The sequence below is a fragment of the Oryza glaberrima genome, chromosome 7, assembly GCF_000147395.1.
Source record: "Oryza glaberrima chromosome 7, OglaRS2, whole genome shotgun sequence".
Classification (NCBI taxonomy): Eukaryota; Viridiplantae; Streptophyta; class Magnoliopsida; order Poales; family Poaceae; genus Oryza; species Oryza glaberrima.
In genome coordinates, this window is record NC_068332.1 from 20534651 (window position 1) to 20556192 (window position 21542).

Here is a 21542-nt window from a genome sequence, read left to right on the forward strand (position 1 = left end):
ACAACGAGTGAATTTGAGGAGAGAGGAGAGAGAGGGGAGGGAGCCCCCGGGGGGCGCTGGGGGGAGGGAGGCGGCGAGGCTAGCACGCTCCTCCTGGCACGTCAGTATCTGACCGCCACGGTGGTAGGGGGTGGCATCAGCGACGCGTCTCAAAAAGAACCATTTCTTGGATAAGTTTTTTTAGTGATATGTTTGTGAAATAAGTTTTTCAAAAGAACTAAATTGTGAAAAATCCAGTCTTCTTCCCCCTTCCCTCTCTCCTTCTCTCATGCAATGGGGTAAGACTTGGGTTGTGTTCGAGAGCATGGGTTGAGAACCCTTCCTCTCATGCACACAAAATAAAGCGACTGTTTAATACATAATTAATTAAGTGTTAGCTTAAAAAAACTTGAAGACTAAATTAATATTTTTCTAAAGCAACTTTCGTATATAAAACTATTGTAAAAACCACACCGTTTAACAGTTTAAAATACGTACACATGAAAAACGAGAGAGGTGAGTTGGAAAAGTCGGGGAAAGAACTCAGCCTTAGGAGGGACTTGAGTCCCCCACACTCACGTTGGATCAGCCGCTACTTGCAAGTTGCTTCACTTGTGAATCAGTTGTACTGGGCAAGCTCTGGTGATGAATGTGAAACCTCATAATTAGAATAAAAAAAGAATCCTGCTCGTCAACGCTACCTTTTTTTCCTCCTCCTTTTCTTTTCTTTTTTTTTTGTCTCACCGAGTTGGTATAAGATACTTCCTCCGTCCCATAATATCGTCCTATAATATAAGAGATTTTGACTTTTTGCTTGTACTGTTTGATCATTCGTCTTATTCTAAAAAAATAAAATTATTATTTATTTTATTTGTGACTTACTTTATTTTTCAAAGTACCTTAAGCACAACTTTTCGTTTTTTATATTTTTCACAATTTTTTTAATAAGACGAGTGATCAAACAGTACAAGCAAAAAATCAAAATCCCTTATATTATGGGACGAAGGGAGTACGATATATGTGCATACAACTGATGGTATTATTTCTGCTGAGGTGCGAATTGCTTTTTTTTTTCCTATTTTTTCACAATGAAATTTGATACGTTGAATTCTGGTAATCTCACCACTCAAAAAGAGGTGATTGAACTCAAACCCTTTTGCAACCAACCAAACAAAATCTCTTCAATACAAGATCATCTCATACATTCATCCAAACAACATCTCGCTACAACCAGGATCAACCAATCCAGCCAATGAAACAACCTCGTTAGGATCTACTCAGCCAGGCTATAGTCATCCTGACTCATACGAGCCAGGCTAGCAGGATGCGAGCAACCAAAAACACCCTGGGTGATCACTAGTGTCACGGTCACCCTCGGTGCCAGCAAAAAGGAGAGTCGTGGAGAAAGTGTCGAAAGAAATACATGCAATTTTGTCTAAAAAAATAAAAAAAAATAAGAACAGATGAAATTACATGCCAAATTTCGCTGCATACACAAATGGAAACCAACTATAATATCCCCAAATTATATATGCTAAATCATCCACACTAACAATCCAACCATCTCCCCAACAGGATATTTCAGTAAATAACCAAATACAACGCTGGTGCTAATCATTTGATTCCTTATTACCGCAGAGATTATTCTTTCGGAATTTGTAAATATATAAAAATGTTGACCTATAACTTCATCTGACCAATACCTCCTTTGAATGAACCATATAAAGGTCTCGACCTCCTGAAGCTGAATATATCGGTTATTTGATAGGAATGCGGCTGTGGCTCGTCGTGAACTACCTTTTCGTACTCGTTGGTGTGGAGACGGCCGTAGACTTGTATACTGAGTATCTTCTTTCGTGGTGCATTAACTTTGACATGATTATCGAAGAACTCAATCAGCTCCTCTTTCTTGAGATCCCTCAGTGCAGCAACCTGCAGTTGCAGAACTCCAGGAATTGAAAAATGGTACATCAGAGGGGCGATGTAAAGAAATAGGGCCTACCTCCGCCTCTTTTCTATCAAATTTCAGAGTTCCTTCAGAGATCTCTCGCCAGAAGAAAGCTGATTCCTCTCTTATATTCTTGTATTTCTCCAGCTTCATATTGATGAGAGCATTCACGTTACTCTGCAGATTACGCAAATCACTGTTTATTCCATATAATGTTTACGAGTACAGAAACTGCCAATGAATAATAATGACAGCATCTGTTGAACCTTGAATTCTATATCAGGCATTTGGTATAGAGTTCCTTCAAACATCTTAAGAAAAGCTTCCACTCTGGCATCTAGGTTGGCTGGATCCTGTCAAACCAACATATTAGAACAGAAGAAAATTGTTTCAGCATTTAAAATCGCATTGAGAACTCTATGTACCTTCACAGTTGACTGGATTGTAAATTGCAAGCCACGGACGCCTGAATCATTTCTGGATAAACAGGATAGCGTGGTCAAATTTTTAAGAGGGATTGCATGCTACCTGGAAAACATTATTGCAAAACAACACAAACAAACAAGATACATCTTATTATGTACCTTTGTTTAAGCCATGTTATGTAGCCAAGTTGTTCAACTGAACGTAATTGGTGAAAGGCTGGTTGCTTAGCAACAAGGGCAAGCAACTGAAGTAGAACATTTTGTTTGAGGTCATCCTGATGAATCTGCATTGAGGAAACATTGTTACAGGATTGTAATGTGTATTGGGTGTATTAAGGAAAAACTATAATAATGTAAGGTAATAAAAGAAGCTAGACTGCAATGTTTGTCATATGTTTGGGAGTTGGCTATCATGTGTCCCCAAAGACATGAGGAATCTGCTTTTGATGGGTGCAACAGCTCTGTGTTGGTCCATTTGGCTTAAGCATGAATGGAGTAATTTTTGATAATAAGATGGTGTCTTCTCCTTTGTAGGTTATCACTTTAGTTACTCGGTGGCCACATACCTAGGCTATCCTCCACCAACCGGGACTGCGGGATACTATTGCCGTGGTATCACAACAGTTGGACCAGGTGGCGCATGAGTTTTTTACCCAAGAGCATGGGTGGCGGTCTAGTCTATGGATTGATAGCCACTAAGATATATGTTTATGTCAAACTTTTGTGCTTGGGAGATGTTCTGGTTGTTTCTTTCTTCTTTTTTGGCTGTGTGCATTTTATGCAGAGGCCGGGGGTGACTCAGTTTGTTTGTATCATCTTGATGTAATTAACTGAGTCTAAATAAAGCTTCCATTATCTAAAGAAACTGCTAGAGTACAAAAGGAGGGGAAAACTGTAAATGCACAAGAAATAAACAGAAATAACACCAATGAAGTGAGGCACACCTGAATATAATGCAGAAGGGAAGAATTTTCATCCTGGTGATTTAGGCATAAAGCTGGATAATAATACCTCAAACCTCTTTCAAGCTTTACAATTCGCTTTGTAAGATGCTGCGAGGAGGGCAATGCTTTGCACAAACTGACTGGTGCATTGAATAAGATGTCTTCAACATGCTGTATAACACCTTTTACCTCACCCGGTTCCATGTTTCCTAATATCAATTACATAAAAAAGAACATCAATAATGCAGAGCATTCTCTCAATGAGTAGTGGGAGAAAAAGGGCCATTAGCAGCATTACAAGGTAATATAAAGAGCAGTACTAAAGGGCCTGTTCACTTTGATGCTATTTTCAACCTTACCAAATTTTGGTAATGTTACCAAAAAAGTGGCTACATTTAGTAGGGTTTTTTTTGGCATCAAAGTGAACAGGCCCAAAGATGAGGGAAAGTAGCTGTGAATTAACATTCAAGTTATTAAACAAACCAGCAAAGTAGCTCTCAATAAATGTCTTCCCCAGCAGATGAGGCAAAATTTTCTCTAGATCACTAGCTTCAGTATGAGAAATTGCAGCAAGTTTTTCATCCCATGTCCATTTTTGTTCCTCTAATATCAGTGAACAATAGTACGATGCCTGCTGATGAGGTTGCTGAAATTTGAAATTCTCATACGCCTTTGTTATAGTTTCCTGATGATAGCAACAAAAGATAGAACACCCTCACTTTATGTCAACCGCATAGAATTCTGGTTTAATATTGCGTCATCAGGAAGGACCAGAATGTTTGTAAACTGTAGCAAGTCATTACCTTTATCACAACAAAACGGTCAACCTTCACTTCAAATGCAGCAATTTTTCCAATGACAGTCTCCAGAAGGGTTCTCATTTTGTCATTATAGCCAACCATAGTTATCTGTAAAACAATCATAAATATTCAAGGATTAGAAAAGAATAGGATTTTGTAAAAAATATGGCTCATAACATGCCATGAGTTCTGAGTTCTGACTCCTGGAGAAGAAACATTTGAATGATAGATCACAATTTACGACACGTCCATAATAAAGTTTCACCACATACAACAATGTCAGGTTGCTACCACACGCTATACATGAAATTAACAGGGATTAGGCAATATTAACCATTTAATAATTGAGAATCTAATGCCATTTGTATCTGCAAATAAGGGAAAAAATAAAATAAATGGAGATAAAGCTGCTGTGATGTGAGACTGTGACTTGTGAAAGCGTACAATCATGTATGTCTTCTATACTCCAGTACTACTACTAATGAGTCTTTATAAGCCAGTGCCTGTACCTAACCACATCCAGTTAAAGATCTGAAGCAGTATGTGGAAGTAAGAAGGAAAATAGTTCAAGGGTCAACACTGACAATGGTATATTCCATGCTACTATATGCAACAGGAATCAGGATTATGATATTATAATGATTTAAGTAAGAATCAAATGACAAGCATCTGCTTATTAGTAACATACTATCATCTTATCACATTTATGCAAACACGGTATGTGTTTAGGACAAAAAATGTTTATGCATAGAAACACTGTCAGTACTGCATCATCTGGATTAGGAACGAAGATAAACAATTGATTATTTCATGCAAACTGCACAGCTGACCTGAAACCCAGTGTCATTTGGCTTAACAGCATAGTAAAGACCAGCAACTTGAGCATCATAAGCTGAAAGCAAAACAAACTTGGTGGGTTATTGCAACGTGGAAATAAACAAAGGCAAACTAACCAGGGGATGGCAATGTCCTTAATCGCTCGATTTTCTAGCATAAGCAGTGTACATAGAGGATGAGTTTTTTTTCCGCCAATAAAAAGTACCCAGGCTCTAAACAGAAAAGAACTGTCTCCAACTTCTATATTAATCTCACTCTTGCATATGTCCTTTCTAAAATGAATTATATGTGTTAGACTATTGTATCAAGAGAAGTTGGGAATACATTTTAACTGTTTATGAAACTATGCCATAAGAATCATAAAAAAATTAAGACATCTCATGTATTACTGCATACCATAATCATTTAAATAATCCATTAGCAACCTTGTGAACATATCAGTAAGAACTATTGATTCTGGAGAGCTACGGGACAGTGGACAGTGGAAATACATCTTGATGTAGGCCTTGGGTGTGAAGAACATCGTATCAGGCTTATACCACACTCTGGAAAACAGTGTTTTCCGCAGCATACAAGGAAAACTTCCCTGGATAAAACAAAAAATATCAATAAAAAGTTTCCCAAAATAAAATTATCAATACGTTTTAAGAAAAAATACCTTCTCCTCAACATTCTTCAATGAAAGATCACTTGGAATGAAGATGTTAGGTTTTGGTATGTGCAAATCTTCCATGGGAGCTCTATTTACCCAGTTCTGTACAAATTATGTTAGGAACGTGTCCACCTCCAAACACATAGATTGGAAAATATGATAGGAAGAGTAACATCCAAATTACATGTACACCTGTATGATGGAAGGAGGGACTGCTTCAACTGAATACGATGTACCATACCATGGCTCTGTTAAGTTCGTCTGCCCTTCAAACTTTTTTGACTCCCAGAATATTCTGAAAGTAAATGTAGAAGACAATCGATACTACGTAAGTATTAATGCCTTTAAGTAAAAGCACAATGAAATAAAACTAAACAAATACATACATCAAGTGCGTGAAAGGAAAAAAGGAGATGGTTGTGATAGGATCAACTTCGTGAGGAGCCTCTTGCTGTTTTTTGGAATTATAACAGTAAAAAATGCAAATGGACTAGTGATGAAATTTCCTCCACTTTTTCGGAGGAAAAAACTTGAAATTTATGTAAAGCGAAAGTTCTCTTTGTTGTGTCATCCTTCCAGAAGAGTTATATAGTGTCTTACAATACGTTAAGTCGAAGAATCTGAAGCAACAGCTAAGTGCAAAGCCTGAATAATTATTTTCCAGACACTACATGCGGTAATTGAAGAGCAACAATAATAGCATGCATTATACTGTTACTGCTGAAATGAACAATCAACTCACAGTAGCTAGTCCCCAGTTCTGTTTGATAACATTAAATGCATAAGATTACTGTCAAATAGAATACATTTTAAGTATGTTCATGGTTTCATACTGATCTGAAATGAAAACAAAAAACAGAGTATAACTTACTAAAATACATATAATATACCTGTGTAACTAACATATGCTGAACACTAAAAAAAAAAAAAAAAAACATGACTGGTATCTCAAACTGTAAACATAGCAGAAAAAACCTGATATGGGCCATACTTAAAACCTACCTAACTTTATCTGGAGTCAAGTCATTTAATATACTCTGAATAGCATCTGGAGAAAACTTTGATGGCACAGACGATGCAATCAGCCAATCTTCCGGCGGAAAGATCTGTAATAGAGGGAGATTAGGAAAAGTCATGAGACGATGATACTGAGCAGAACTCATTTTGTAATTTATGAATGAACATTTTGGCAGAATTTATTAGGTGGAACTGGCCATTTCATTGTTCAACAAAATTTGATGTCTAACCTTCTTGTTAATTTCATTTTGTGCAACGAATAAAAGTATCCTCCAAAGATCACTCAAGACGGTTGTCACATTTTTCAAAAATTCCCCTACCTTCTTGCCTCCCACCTGCTCACTCTCCCCAGGACCATCTCTCTTTCAGTTCACAGATATTTTCAAACTTCTTTGAGGGCACATGCAAATTCAAACTTTGGGGGTCTTCCAAAGCTCAGATTTTTTTTTGTCACCCCATAACAAGAATCATGAAGGAATCATAAGCTACACAGAAGCCTAGACCTAGAGCCTTCTCATTACCCAAGAACCATGCATCATAAATCTTGAGTATAAAAAGGCCCTTCTGGAATGAAACTCACCATGGCCTACATCTGTGAGCCGTATAACAACACTGAAGAACGAAAACACAGAACTCCAATCACCTTCCCCTGCTCTCAAACTCATAGCCCATCCTGAGGAATTTATAGAATACAAAGTTAAACACAGCAAGCACTACAAAAGATTATAGATTAGATTTTACTCGGTGAAGAATGAGCAAGTAAACCATGTAAAAATAATATAAATACAGGAAACTATATAGCAGCAAAACCAAATCTTGTCTTTCCTGAAGAATAATAAAGCATGCAAAACTAACATAAACAAAGGAAATTATATAGCAGTAAAACCAAATATTTGGATTTCCTATTAGTGCTTTCACGGTTTGTTCAAAAGAATTTTCTTGAGCTTTACTTTAGTTAAAAGTCCATATTTGGTCCCTTAACTATGGCATCGGTCTGATTTTCATCCCCAACTCTCAAAACCCTCCACATTTCATCCATGGGCCCAACAGGGTTTGATGTATAGATGGCCATATGTCCCGACGGCCCGGCCCAAGGCCCGGTGATTTGGCCCAGCCCGACTCAGGTCGTGCCCGTGCCGGCCCGGCTCGACAGTTGTGTCGTGCCTGGGCTGCTACCTCGGCACGTTGGGCTGGCACGGCCCGGCACAAAGTTCAGGGATACGAAACAGACGTATTTTCAACCATATGTAAGGCACGGCACAAAGAATAGGGAGGAAAAATAGACGTATTATATAACACGGCCTAAAGAGTAGGGGCGTAAAATAAACTTATTTTAGCTATATATATGTCACAGCCCAAAGGAGGGAGGGGAAATAGACTTATTTCAAAGAAGACACGATGGGTCGCCCGTGCCTTCGGGCCGACACGGCATGGCCCGACTGCTGGTGGGCCGTGCCTGGGCCTGAGGTGCAGCCCGTGGGCAGGCACGGGACGACCCGACCGTGCCGTGCCGTGCCAGCCCGATCGCCTCGGGCCGTGCCTAGCCCATGCCTGGGCCGGGCGGGCCTTATGGCCATCTATAGTTTGATGTGCCACCACATGCATCATAGTTGGCAAATAAAAAAACAAATATATGGGTTCTAGTTTTTTCTTTTTCTATTGTTTACTTTTGATTATTATGGTGAATTTTTTCATTATTTGCCTATGTAGACTCCACATAGGTGCCACATCACTGAAAATTGTCCCAGTTTAGGCACAGGGATGAAATGTGGATGGTTTTGAGAGTCGAGGGACCAAAATCAGACCAAGGACATAGTTGACGGACGAAATGGGGAACTTTTCCTTTTCTTTATTGTGTATTGTTTGCTTGTTCCAAGGGAACATTAGTTTGGCTTTTCCTAATGACATTTTTACATAATAAATATTAATAGCATTTTGTATATTAGTTACAAAAGTTTTTAAGGTTTGGCTGTACATATAAAAGGCACCCATTTGAAGGTGGTATGAATTATCAATACACCACCTAAAGATGATATTGTTGTTATACTTTCTCCGTCCCATAATAAGTTCATTTTTAGCTCCTTCCATTTCTCCTAAAAATAAGTTCATTTTTAGAGTAATCATTGCGTCAGAATTTGTGAAAGTAGAAAAATAATAGTATTGGGAGTAGATAAAGTAAGGACGTAACTACACAGCTAGTGGTAGCTGGTTTGTCTAAACCAGCTACCACTCTATCTATAAGAGACACAATTCACCTATACTTCAAATACAATTTTCTCTTAAACTACTCATCCGATCTACGATCCGATTACACCGTTGTGTTCATAACAATTAAATCTTTACAAGATCTCACATCATTATATTTTGATAAAAAATCACAAATTACTTTTATATTATGTCTAAATTACTTTTAGATTTCACTAAGTTACTTCTTAGATATATAAAAGTAAATTCAGTAAAGTCAAAAAGTAATTTACATATATTATAGAAGTAACTTAAAACAAAACGAAAGTAACTTTGGCATGTCATTTGAAGTAAATCCGTTGTAGAGATAAAAACATGACTCTATCTAGAAATTAAATTAATCAGCACAAATTATGGAATTAACTAAAAACAATAATAAAAGTAATCCCCTCAGAGCATTATGAATGTATAGGAAGTATTTTAATCAAATCTAAAAGTAATTTATATATATGATAATTTGTTCAATGAAAAAAGACATTAATTAAAGTTACTTTCTTTTTGTTATAAGTTACTTCTATAATATATGTAAATTACTTTTAGGCTTTACTAAATTTACTTTTATATGTCTAAGAAGTAACTCAGTGAAATCTAAAAGTAATTTAGACATATCATAAAAGTAATTTGTGATTTTTCATCAAAATATAATCATGTGAGATCTTGTCGTAAAGATTTAATTATTACGAACACAACGGTGTAATTGGATTGTAAATCGGATGAGTAATTTGAGAGAAAATTTTATTTGAAGCATAGATGATAGGAATATTTCCCCTACTTACTTAATGGATTAGTACTATAGTAAAGTAAGATTATTCCAGCTAACACATATCTGGATTCTGGATAGGCGTCGCTAGTTATGACTAAATCGAGAGTGCTCTCGAATTAGATTTTGCGATAAAGTAACTAGTAAGGAATAGTTGCATTGGGATTTGATAAAGTAGGGGTATTCTAGTCTTTTTAGTTTTGTATTGGTATGGGTAAGATGGATGCAAAATGAACTTATTTTGGGATGAGGGTAGTACCTAAATATCCTAGAATGAAACATTAACTGAAAGAAAATGAATTTCATCTCCAGATTTTTTGCTTATACTCCCTCCGTCCCTAAATATTTGACGCCGTTGACTTTTTTAAACATGTTTGACCGTTCGTATTATTCAAAAACTTTTGTGAAATATGTAAAACTATATGTATACATAAAGGTATATTTAACAATGAATCAAATGATAGGAAAAGAATTAATAATTACTCCCTCCGTTCCAAAATATAAGGCACAACCACCCTTACTCCAAAGACCAAGAAACAATTATTATCACCTCCTAATTTGTATCACCCTAATAAATAAAATGCATGCACCCAATAGAATTAGAGATCTTGATGGTGGGGGACTTAAAAAAATCATAATTTAATGGAGAAAAGATACTAACTAATTGCATACATGCATGCACGCCTTATATTATGAAACATCTATAAAAAGTAGTTGTGCCTTATATTATGGATCGGAAGGAGCACTTAAATTTTTTGAATAAGACGAACAGTCAAAGATGTTTAAAAAAGTCAACGGTGTCAAATATTTAGGGACAGAGGGAGCGTATGACAGCAGGGAAGAAGTGCACAGAGATAAATTAGGTGAAAATGACACCACATGAAAACATATGCATAACAAAAACAGGCATCTGTACATGTGCACTACAAAAACATTAGTAATCAACTGTAAAATGGCATCTCAATGGGAAAAGCAAAATAAGACTAATTAGATGCATATGGATAGTGGATCAGGCCAAGAACCAGCTCAACACATATCACCCCGAAAGATGGGTAGACTCTGAATCAGTTAATCACATAACAGAATTGAAAGTGGTATTCTTGAATTAAATTGTGTTATCATGCTTAAACACTTCAACTTCATCGACCTAAACAATAGTAATAAGCGACAAAAGTGACAAAAGTCAGACTGCCAGTACAATCCTATAGTAAGCTGACAATAAGGTCCGATATCCATATTAACATAATATTTTGAAGCAAGAAGCATAGAAATAGAGGATTGTGTACTCATGTTACGTCAAATAGCCCAGGCCAGCCAAAAAGCCCCAAACCAACCCACCAGAAAAGAAGTTAAACTTCTCATATAGAATTTACCTAATTTTTTTAGTACATAAAACAGAGACCCCTTTCCTTCATGGCCAACTAAATGACTCACATACTTGCAAGGACCTTCCTTATAATGCTGGATATTTGGGGTGATTGGCCACAGTATTCTCAACGTGTGGCCTTGTTTTATGGGAACTGCTTTAACTAGGACCTGCAAGTCATCAATTTCCATAATTAAACATGTCCAAGTAACCTTACATTTCAGAAAAAATCACCGAGTGGTGCACTTGACTTTTGAACCTATCTTTAGCAAATGGAAAATATAAACCTGGAGATGTTCACTTGAACATGGATGACCATAAAAGGAAAACCGTTTCCTTCCAGTATTCCTGACATCAGAGAACTTATTTTCAACAAGGGTTTGAAGGTTGTCAAGACTCTCTGCATACACAAGTTACACAACAGATATAAGGAAAAAATATATATAAATTGAAGAATTTGTACAGAAATGAAAAGAATGGTGTAACCAGTTTGATAAAGAAAAAACCTTTCCCATACACAACAAGTTGCATCAAGTTGGCTGAATAGTGTGAACTATAAAATTTAATAAGCTCTTCCAATATGTCCAATCCTTCCTTATTTGGATTAACCAGTAAAGTGTTCCGATTTCCTAAAACAATAGATGATCAGAATATTAGTGAAAAAAATAATTGTTCAACCTTTGAAGCATGTAAACATAGGGCCTGCTCGTAACTGCTTGCCGGCTGCCGCTGCGGCTTCTATACAGAAACAGTAGCCAGCATAGCTCTTTGTTGCGGCTGTGTAGCCGCATCCAGCAGTTCCAATCAGGCCTATCGTCCCGTATTTCATTCAAGTTAAAACTTCCATAGATTTTGATTTCAGAGAAAACATCTAAAATGGTTTTAAGGTGTAAATATTCCCTGTCCAGGAGCAATAAGTTTGTTATGCTTCAACTGTTCAACATAGTCTCCAATTTACACCTTTGACCAATGGCTTTTCATACTAGTACATAACATAAAATTCTTAGTACAAACTTACAAGTTCTTGTAAAAAAAATATTATTATTGAAGTATTTTCAAGTTACAATGGGAAATCTGCAGAAATCATTTTCATATGGTCAATAAGTAAAGTAAAATCATAGGGCAGGCATAAATTATTTTCAAAGTATAAGAAATACCAAAGTACTTGGTGTTCAAATTGTTGCTGGGATGGCCATTGTTATTAAGATTGAGGAAAAAAAGGTACAAGAAACAATATCATTGACACAAGGTTGTCGAGGTTGGTTATGCACCGGAGCGCACTCCCAAGAATGCGCTTCCCCTCAAAAATAACTTTTTGTGAACGCACTACTCAGTGCATGTAACACCCTGAAAATTCGACCGACAAAATCAAAACTCTAAAAATACGGATTTTCAAAAACTTTTTAAATAAATTGCATCATGCCGATTTTATTCGCCTATTTCATTGGATTTTGATCTCGGAATTTATTAATCGCGATTAATGAATAACTAACTAGGAATAAACCCTAAAAATCAAATTGGCTAAATATAAAAAAAAATAAAGATTAGGTGTGGATAGAAATAAATAAAATATTATCACGACCATATTTGTATCAATTAAATTTAAATGCGATGGAATAAGAATTAACCCTAATTAAAAATTCCAATAAATTATATAAATAAAATAGGAGTAATATTAATCTAGGGTGAATTCATTAGTTGAGATAACACAAATATTGAGTAAAATGCATATATGCAAAAATTAGGAATTGTGGAATCAAATTTATATAAGAAATAGACTAAAATGGGAAAAATAGGAAAAAACACTGTTCATTGCCCGCTAGGTGCTCGAGTGCGTCCCCTAGCCCTGCCGCGCCCCTGTCGCGCCCCTGCCGCGCCACCGTCGCCGCGCCGACGTCGCCATCACCGCCTGCCGCCGCGCGCCGTCGCCCCGCGCCTCGAGCCCGCGCCGCTGTCGCCGTCGCCATCCCATCGCCGCTGCCGCGCCGCGCGCCGTCGCCCGCGCCTCGAGCTCGCGCCGTCGTGTCGCCGTCGCCCTCGAGCCCCGCGCCGCCCCGTCGCCATCGCCGCGCGCCGAGCCCCGCGCCATGCCGCGCCGTCCCGTCGACGCTCCGCCGTCGCCGTCGCGTCGCCCGTCGCCGTCGCGTTGCCCGTCGCCATCACCGCGCGCCGAGCCCCGCGCCGCCCCGCGCCGCCGTCGCGTCAAGCCGGCCACCCCTCCCCCTCTCCCTTATAAATACTCCACCCCCCTCTCCATTTCCCCCACTCCATCTCTCTCTTCCTCCCCTCTTCCCTCTCCACCGTGCCACCGCCTTTGTGCCGCCGCGCCGCCGCCCTCGCGCCGCTGCACCGCCGCCTTCGTGCCGCCACGCCGTGCGCCGTCGTCACGCCGCCGCGCCGCCGCCTTCGTGCTGCCGCGCCGTGCGCCGTCGTCGCGCCGCTGTCGCCGCCGCCGCTGTCGGTAAGCCGCCGCCCCTCCCCTCGTTCCGCCGCCATCGCCGCCGGGTAGCAAGAGCCGAGAGAGGGAGAGAGAGAAGGAAAAAAAGAAAAGAAAAGAGAGAAAGAGAGAGAAAAAGAAAAGAAAAGAGAGAAACAGAAAGAGAGGAAAATAGAAAAGAAGAAAAGGTGAAAATAGAAGAGAAATTAGGGGAGAGATTGGGAGGATTTAGGAAATAAAAATGGTCGGGGTTAATCATAGATTATTTTTGGAAATTCCTAGAGTGTAATAGTATTTCGATCGAAATTCCGGGTTAATTATAGAAATTTGTTTCTTGATCGGATTAGATTAAAATTGGTAGTAATTTAGATGTAATTAATAACCAAACAATTAGATGAATTCTTATAGATTATTATAGGTTATTTTTGGTAATCTCTATAAGTCATCGATTCACGGTAGAAATTCGGATTTAATTACTAGGAATTTTAGCCGTGTATTATATTTAATCGTTTAGTCATAGACTAAATTAAATCGTACAATATTATAAGATAATTTTAGGACTTTGTCCGATATTTAGCTCGCGATAGAAATTTCTAACCTATTATATGGATGTAATACCCGGGCGGATTAAATTAAAAACTTGTGCTAATAAAATAATTATGCCACAAAATAGTTTGGGGATGGATGGAGTTAAACAAACGGAGTAGCTCTATTTCACGAACGAAAATAGATAATGTAAGAAACTGACTTCCGCGCTTGATATCTTCTTGGATTTACTTGGATCTTTATTTGAATTCTAATCGAATTCAAATCGTTTCTTCGCACGTAATTATAGAGCCCGAGGGAGTTGCGGATCCAAGCGAAGGACAAGACCCGCAAGACTTTGAGCAAGGCAAGTCATCACTATTCCTTGAACATGTTGATCCCAATTGCGAAATTATTTTGTTTACAAATAAAAATTGCATGCAATGATGAACATCCTACTTGCGATTATGCCATGCCTTGATTATTGTTTACCCCCTTATTTCTTCGTAACCATGTTTACGTATGGGTCCCTAGTCAATTATGACAATTGCTTAGAAATGCTATTTTAGAATCATGCATACTCATATTTATAAAATGTTATATGCTTGGGCAATTACCTTTGGGAAGGTAATTGAGATGCGGCATGTGGAGACATGAGCGCCACATTGCCCTGATGTTGATGACATGATTTGTGGAAGGAGAAATAAAATTAAACAATTGTTTTCGACTGGGGCGGACGGAGGATTTGGGTGGTATCCGGAAAAGGCTAGCACCGTCCCCGGTCAATTAAGGACCGAGCCATGAAGTTAAGCATGAAACGACCCCCGTACAACCGCACTTCTCGTATGGGTATAGACCTAGCGGAATAGATAGCTGAGCGGAGGCAGTATCCATGCGTAGTGGTTTCTTGATGTGTGAGGTAGGGGCTCTACGGTGGGGCAGCCATTGGTAGGACCGCGAGGCGGGTGTCTACAGTGGTGTCGCCATCGGTAGGACTGCCATGTGAGAATCTAAACATAATTATAACTTAATGCATGTGAGAGTCTTCCCTTCCCGGGTGCGCCAGAACTCCTCTCACTGCTAGAAACCGTGTACGCCTAGAGTGCATGAGGATGTAAAGTTCATGGAGCGGGTACTGCCAATGCGAGGTTATCGAAAAGCTTTGCCGTGACGCGTCTCGTGTTGGGACGAGGCTCATGTGTTGGGCAGTTGCGGAGTGCGGGTAAAGTGTACATCTACTGCAGTGTGAGTAAACCAAACCTATTCGAATAGCCGTGCTCGCGGTTATTGAGCACCGGGACATGTATTACACTTGGCTAGACTCTAAATTCTTAACTTGTGTGGGGTGGGATATTGCATGATGATTTCTATGCTGATGGAGCCACTTCCTGAGAGGCGGGAAGGTGGACGTCCTCAGAAAACCATGACGACTCAATAGCGGGAAGCTATCCTTGGGATCACAATGGATGGTGGATAGAACCGTCATTGTTTAATATGAACACTGGTACTAAAATTTAATCAGTCTATGCCAGGTCTTAGGTTTGTGAAAAGAATTACAAAACTTGCTTTGCGCAAAAGAACCATAGCCATCTTTTGAATACCCCTGTCATATGCATTGTTGCTGTGGTGGCTTGCTGGGTACGGTTGGTACTCACCCTTGCAAATATAAACTTAATCAGAGGCCGGAGATGAAGCTTCGGAGGATCCCTATGCCTATTACCAGGAGGGTGATGAAGACGATGGCGCTCAGTAGGTCTTAGTTACGGTCGTTGCCTGTGGCAATGGCGTACCGCTGCCTCAACTCTACTGCCTTATCTACTTCTGTTTTTGGGATGTATTCCGGACCGCTCGATCCGATGATTTAAGACTATGCCTGCGGGCTTATGATGTAATGATTCGTACTAGACACTCGTGCATGTGCACTCGGTATTTCAGCTATGAATTCGTGTGTACCAGACTACTTGATCTAGGGAAATAGTACTGTTTACACGATTGATTCCTGTTATAAAAACGGAGGTCCATAGTGCATTCCCCTGATCTTAAGAGCTAGCTACCACAATTTTCACCAAATCCAATAAACACCACGCCTCACCACCAAATCAAAGAAGGGATATGTAAGGTGTTGTGACAGGCTAGGTAGATGCCAAGTTGTATTAGCCTGGTTGCATGGGCCAATTCAAATGTGAAGGGGGAAAATGAAACATTTGTCCCACAAGAGCACAATTCCATGTGTTTCTGTATCCTTCATATGCTACTGTTTCATTTGTGAAAGCATTTTTTTAATCAAATGATCCTCATGGCCCACATGCAATACAACAGATCTTCAAGAAAAGGTGCGCGCAAGCCTTCGGTGATAGAATAGACCACAAAAGAAGTGAATCCATCATGTAGATTGAGAATACCATAACAGAAATGGGCTTGTCCAGTTTACACACACAGTCTTTTTTTTTTCTTGGAAGAACAGTATTTTTTTTTCCATCCATGATTCAACTAGCTAAAAATTTAGAATCATAAGTTCATATGGCATGGATATTTTTTGCAGCATTACAAAGCGTATTCTTGAAATAACTTCAACATGCAGTATTTGTTAGTAGTGAGTTGTGACTATAAAATGAAGGTAGAAACTTGGACACCTTGGTACCAAGCATGCCGTATAGTTGCAACATCCAATTGTGGTATATAGAATCAGACACTAAAGAAAATGAAATTATGACTATAACACACACCAGTGCTAAACTTGTGATATGGATGGCTCTCCAAGCAAATATGTTTCTGGAGCTGAACCAAAAGAATATAGACAATGGAATTATAGCATGAAAGAACATGGTAAAATAAATGAAAACAATAAAATAGATCAAAATATGATATGAATATGATACCATATTACTATTCAGCTATAACAGAAAAGATTAATGATGTTTTTTGGACATAAAGGTACCTGACTCATTCGCAAAATATCTGTCAGTAAGTTTTTCTGGTTTTCTGCAGACAAAGAAAGAAAAGAAAGAGATTAGAAGTTAATTCTCTCAGCAAAAATGGCAGTTCCAGATAAGAGAGAAAGCAATGTATACCAGAGTCAACAGCATTAACTTCCCTAAGAATTGCATCAGGTGACATCAGTGGATTTATGAAAAATTGTGCAAACCTAAAACGACAAATGTGAAGGAAATGAAACAGAGTTGCAAAGTAAAAACCAAAGGTGTAAGGAAAGAAAGAAGTAGAAGTTACCTATCCAAAGCATCATCCAGGCAATCATTGTTCACATCAAAAAAAAAGTTTGTGTGTTCACGAGATGTGAAGGCGTTCCTTGAACCACCATGCTAAAAGAAAACCCATATCACACAATTGATGATTCAAACATAGAGGAAAAACATAAAGATCATGATATTATTTATACAAATTTATGAATAATTATGGCTCCTACCAACTGTATCAGAGGCTAGACAGATGGTTTTCTAATTAGCACAGTTAATAATTAAAGGGATCAATCTCTGCTTGCAGAATTCCAGTAGCAGCATAACATGTGGGAGGGAAATCATGGTTCAAGGCTTCAAGCACTGCAAGGGACAAAGCTTCATTGCGGCCAACGTTGGCCCACCCAATGATTGTACAGTCTATATGATAAGTAATTGTATTTAAGGCATTTTACTTATTAAGCTTCAAATTGGTCCCATCTGGATTAAGCCACTCGTGCACATTAGTGTTCGACCACTCACTCTGCCACCGAAAGCACTGGTGCGCCGCAACAGACTTGCAACATCAAATATATGAGTTCACTAACAAGTACACGTGTCTATTATATTGCGACCAACTGGTAATCTAGGGAAAAAAGGGCAGCAACCCATGATCAAACATAAACTAGATTAGCTTTACAAATACTGAAACACTCTAACAGCACTAGCCAAGTACCTCCAAAATGTGGTGCAAGTCTCTAGACATTGCCAAAGTAAATTGGGCGTGGACTAGACATTTTGCAAAGCCTACAGTATGCTGAAGTTCAGTTGACACTCTCCTGAACAAATTGTTCTCAAGCATTTTCACTAAGTTTTGAGATCAATTTAAGTTCGATCAAACAAATTATTGACCACAGTAATATCAAGATCAGTTAGAAAGATACTTTTTAAATTAACAGAATAGGTAAGTAGATCTGCCTGGCAAAATACATACCTCTGCAATATACTTTGAGTAACTGTCTTCTATAGGATATTTCTCGCTAGCATAGAAAAGCATATGCTCTGTAAAAGAGGATCCAGGCATAAGGGAATCAAACAATACAGAGCTACACACATGTTATTACTGCAATACATGTGCCATGAAGCTTTTCACATGCAATACTACAACCCAACCAAGATTTTTATAAAAAAAACAATGAGGTTTGAAGAGTGGTTCTTTATGAATTAATACTCTTTAAAGGGACACACTAGAAATTATAAAGAGAGCAATATACAACAGCCAAATTAAACATAGACTAAGCACAGTGATAGCATGACACGCAAGAAAGTTGTGCTTACTTTACCTGACCGAGAAAAAAATAGTTACAATGACTAGTAAGTAAATTAATTTTCTGATTGGATAACAGTGGAACATTATATTTCTATTGTTCACCTTAAGTATCCAAATAAGATGCTTGAAACAATACTTGGCCTGCCCGAGAAAAAAAGTTAGAATGACTGGTAAGTAAATTAATTTTCTAATCGGATGGCATTGCCACACTATATTTTTATAATCACCTCAAGTATACAAATAAGATGTCCAAAGCACTCTGGTGCTGAAATGAACTTTCTAATAATATACGTCATCCATTTCAGTACAGAGGCAATATAACGAACCCACATTAGCATTTATAATGTATTACAGTATTAGTATAACAGTTTTCAGTCACAGATGACATTGCTGGTACCTTTGATCCTTTAATGGCATGTGAATTTCACATAAGTCATTTTAAGGCCCAACTGTTTTTTTACTCTTAATGCCCTTTCACATATGGACTTTGACATCTTTGCAGATTTATCAAGTAAATGGTTAGTTCCAAACGTCATTATGCAACTTATAAACTTTTCAAGGAATGGGCCGCTTATTAGCTAGATATTGTGACAGCACCTATCAGGAGATAGTAGTGTTGAATTGATGTTGTACATGTGATTCAGCCATTCGTGTGTTTTCCTGGCCATGCTATATTTGTTTTAATCTTCTCGTCCAGAGATACTCAGTATGATTTGGAAAATTTATTTTGAGATGTGTTGCATGTATTTTTACAGCTATTGATGTTACCCAAAAATGAAAAAGAAGCATGCTGCTGTCTGTGGACTTAGAAGTATTTTTTACTTGCACATTTTTTACTTGATGGGCTCTGAGAAAAATATAGATATCCAAATTTCGACCTTCTTCCTCTTTACATGACCAATTCAGCAATTAAACAACTAAAAGCGCATACACGTATTAGAACAGTGCCAGCCACAGTGCACAGCCTAAAACAACCTTCTTGTAAAAACCGCAGAATGTAGTGGTAGCCTAAGCAGGCCTGACATTGCAACATAAGTGCATAGAGATGATAGAGAGATCAAGGGTATTAAGCACCAAGGCCTGACTGCACTAAGATTATCGTCACCAACATCCTGTATAGTCATAACCATTTAAGGGAAGCAGCTAACTACAACTAAAATCACACATCCACGATTACCAATTTCTCACGTTTTATGCAACAAGTCAAAACAGGAAGCTCACCAAGAAAGTGTGCAAGCCCAGGGAGCCCCTCGGGGTCGCAGAAGTAGCCTACCGAGACGTTCATCGACGCCGCCGCCTGCAAGCAAACAAACAAGTCGGGGTTCAAGCCAAAAAACCAGAGAGATACCAAACCCCGGCGGCCCATCCCGATCGAAGGAGCGAGCGAAGCAGGAAGACCTTATCGGTGTCGGGGTCGCTGATGACGAGGCACTCGAGAGCGTTGGGGAGCACGACGCGGCGGTACCCGCGCTTGTCGTTGCGGGGCTTCGTGATCTCCACCTCGCCGTTCGCCGCAGCCGGGGCCGCGCCGCCGGAAGGCTCGGCGGGGGCGTCGGCTTCCCGGGGCCTCGAGTCCATCGCGGCCGCCGACTCGCCGCCGCGGGCGTGGACTGGACTGACCGAGACCGAGTCCGCGCGGGCACCAGGCGGGCGAAGTCGAGGAGTTGGCTTGGCACGAGCACGACGGTGTCTTCGGCGAGACCGCGAGAGGGGTGGGGAAATGGGCTTGGGCCGGATGAGCCACAGCGACATCGGGACAACATTTTGTTCAAAGCTCAGTTACGTACTGCTCCATCCGTTTCCTATGGCACGACTTTATAGCATTGTTCACATTTATTTAGACACATAGGTCTTGTTCGATTCTATTAAAAATAGCGGATAAAATTTTGGATACTCGTGTCATGCTTTTCAAACTGCTAAATGGTGTGTTCGTGCGAAAACTTTCTTTATGAAAGTTGCTCTAAAATATTAGATTAATCCATTTTCAAGTATGTAATAATTAAAACTCAATGAATCACGCGTTATTACAACCTCGTTTTACGTGAAACATTTAATCATTATCTTTATCTTTAGGAGATTCAAACACCATCTAAATATAAATATAAATAATGTTAGAAAGTTTTATATTATGAAAGAGAGAAAGTACTACTATGGTCCTAGTGCGAAGACACCGTCTTAACTGAAATTTTGACATTCTTCAACTGAAAAATGAACCCTCACGCTAAAGTGTACTTCAGCATTAGGTACTCTGGCCCTAACAACTCTACCGTGCTGGCACAGAATCCAGGTCAGCATGGTTCAGTGCGAGCAATCTAATGTGCTTCATTGCCTGCAATATGACAAGTACCCTAGTGGTTAGATGACCTTCATGCCTAAGAGGGAAAGCTACTTAAAAAGTACTAACTCTGCAATTTTGTGGTATCGTGTAGACCCATATAAATTCAGCTGGCATTCTTATGGCTGGTTTTCAAGGATAGGTTAAATACTGAAGCCAATATGGTCAGCAAAAAGTGGAATGATGACCCCCACTGCCCTGTTTGCCTTGCTCTTGAGACAGCTGATCACATCATCCTAAGATGCAAAAATACCGACAATCTCTGGAGAAAACTAGGACTCTTGCATCTGGCAAACAAAGCAGAAACAATCTCTGATTTCATCCAAGCAGCCATTGACAGGAACCTACCAACACAAAGGGTGATACCAATCTGATTTGCAGTCTGCGCTTACTCTCTGTGGAAATCACGCAACAACATGATTTTTGACAGACAGATGGACAATCTCCAGGGTATCATGCAACAGATCTGTGATTCCCTAAATCTCTGGTGTGTACGAAGTAATGAAGACACTAGACACAAAATTCGATCATGGTGTGAAAGACTGTCCTAAACAACAGCCTGATGCTTATGCTTCTGTAAATTCTTTCTTTTCCCCCGTTTTTTTCTTTCTTCCTTAACCTCTATAACTCTTTTTCCACTTCACTCTTTTTTATTCCTTCTTCTCCCTGCCTCTCTCTTAACTAATAATCTTGTAACCCTAAACCTCATTTCTATAAATGAAATGACTATAAGGTAGAGCGCTCTACCTTCTTGCGTTAAAAAAAAAGTA

General features: G+C 39.1%; 1 protein-coding gene across 1 annotated transcript; it reads right to left on the bottom strand.

Moving 5' to 3' along the window:
* Positions 1 to 1478: 1478 nt before the first annotated feature.
* On the bottom strand, positions 1479 to 20147 carry LOC127778831 (insulin-degrading enzyme-like 1, peroxisomal). Its single transcript, XM_052305467.1, is given in 24 exon segments — positions 1479 to 1911; positions 1982 to 2104; positions 2194 to 2280; positions 2353 to 2404; positions 2512 to 2636; positions 3297 to 3505; positions 3780 to 3981; positions 4100 to 4204; positions 4927 to 4988; positions 5330 to 5519; positions 5592 to 5687; positions 5778 to 5880; positions 6588 to 6922; positions 7193 to 7275; positions 10980 to 11142; positions 11260 to 11372; positions 11479 to 11601; positions 16661 to 16712; positions 16873 to 16916; positions 17006 to 17079; positions 17163 to 17254; positions 18102 to 18169; positions 19659 to 19734; positions 19836 to 20147. Coding segments are annotated over 24 exon segments (3009 nt in total). The 5' UTR covers positions 20016 to 20147; the 3' UTR covers positions 1479 to 1659.
* Between the last annotated feature and the right edge of the window lie 1395 nt (positions 20148 to 21542).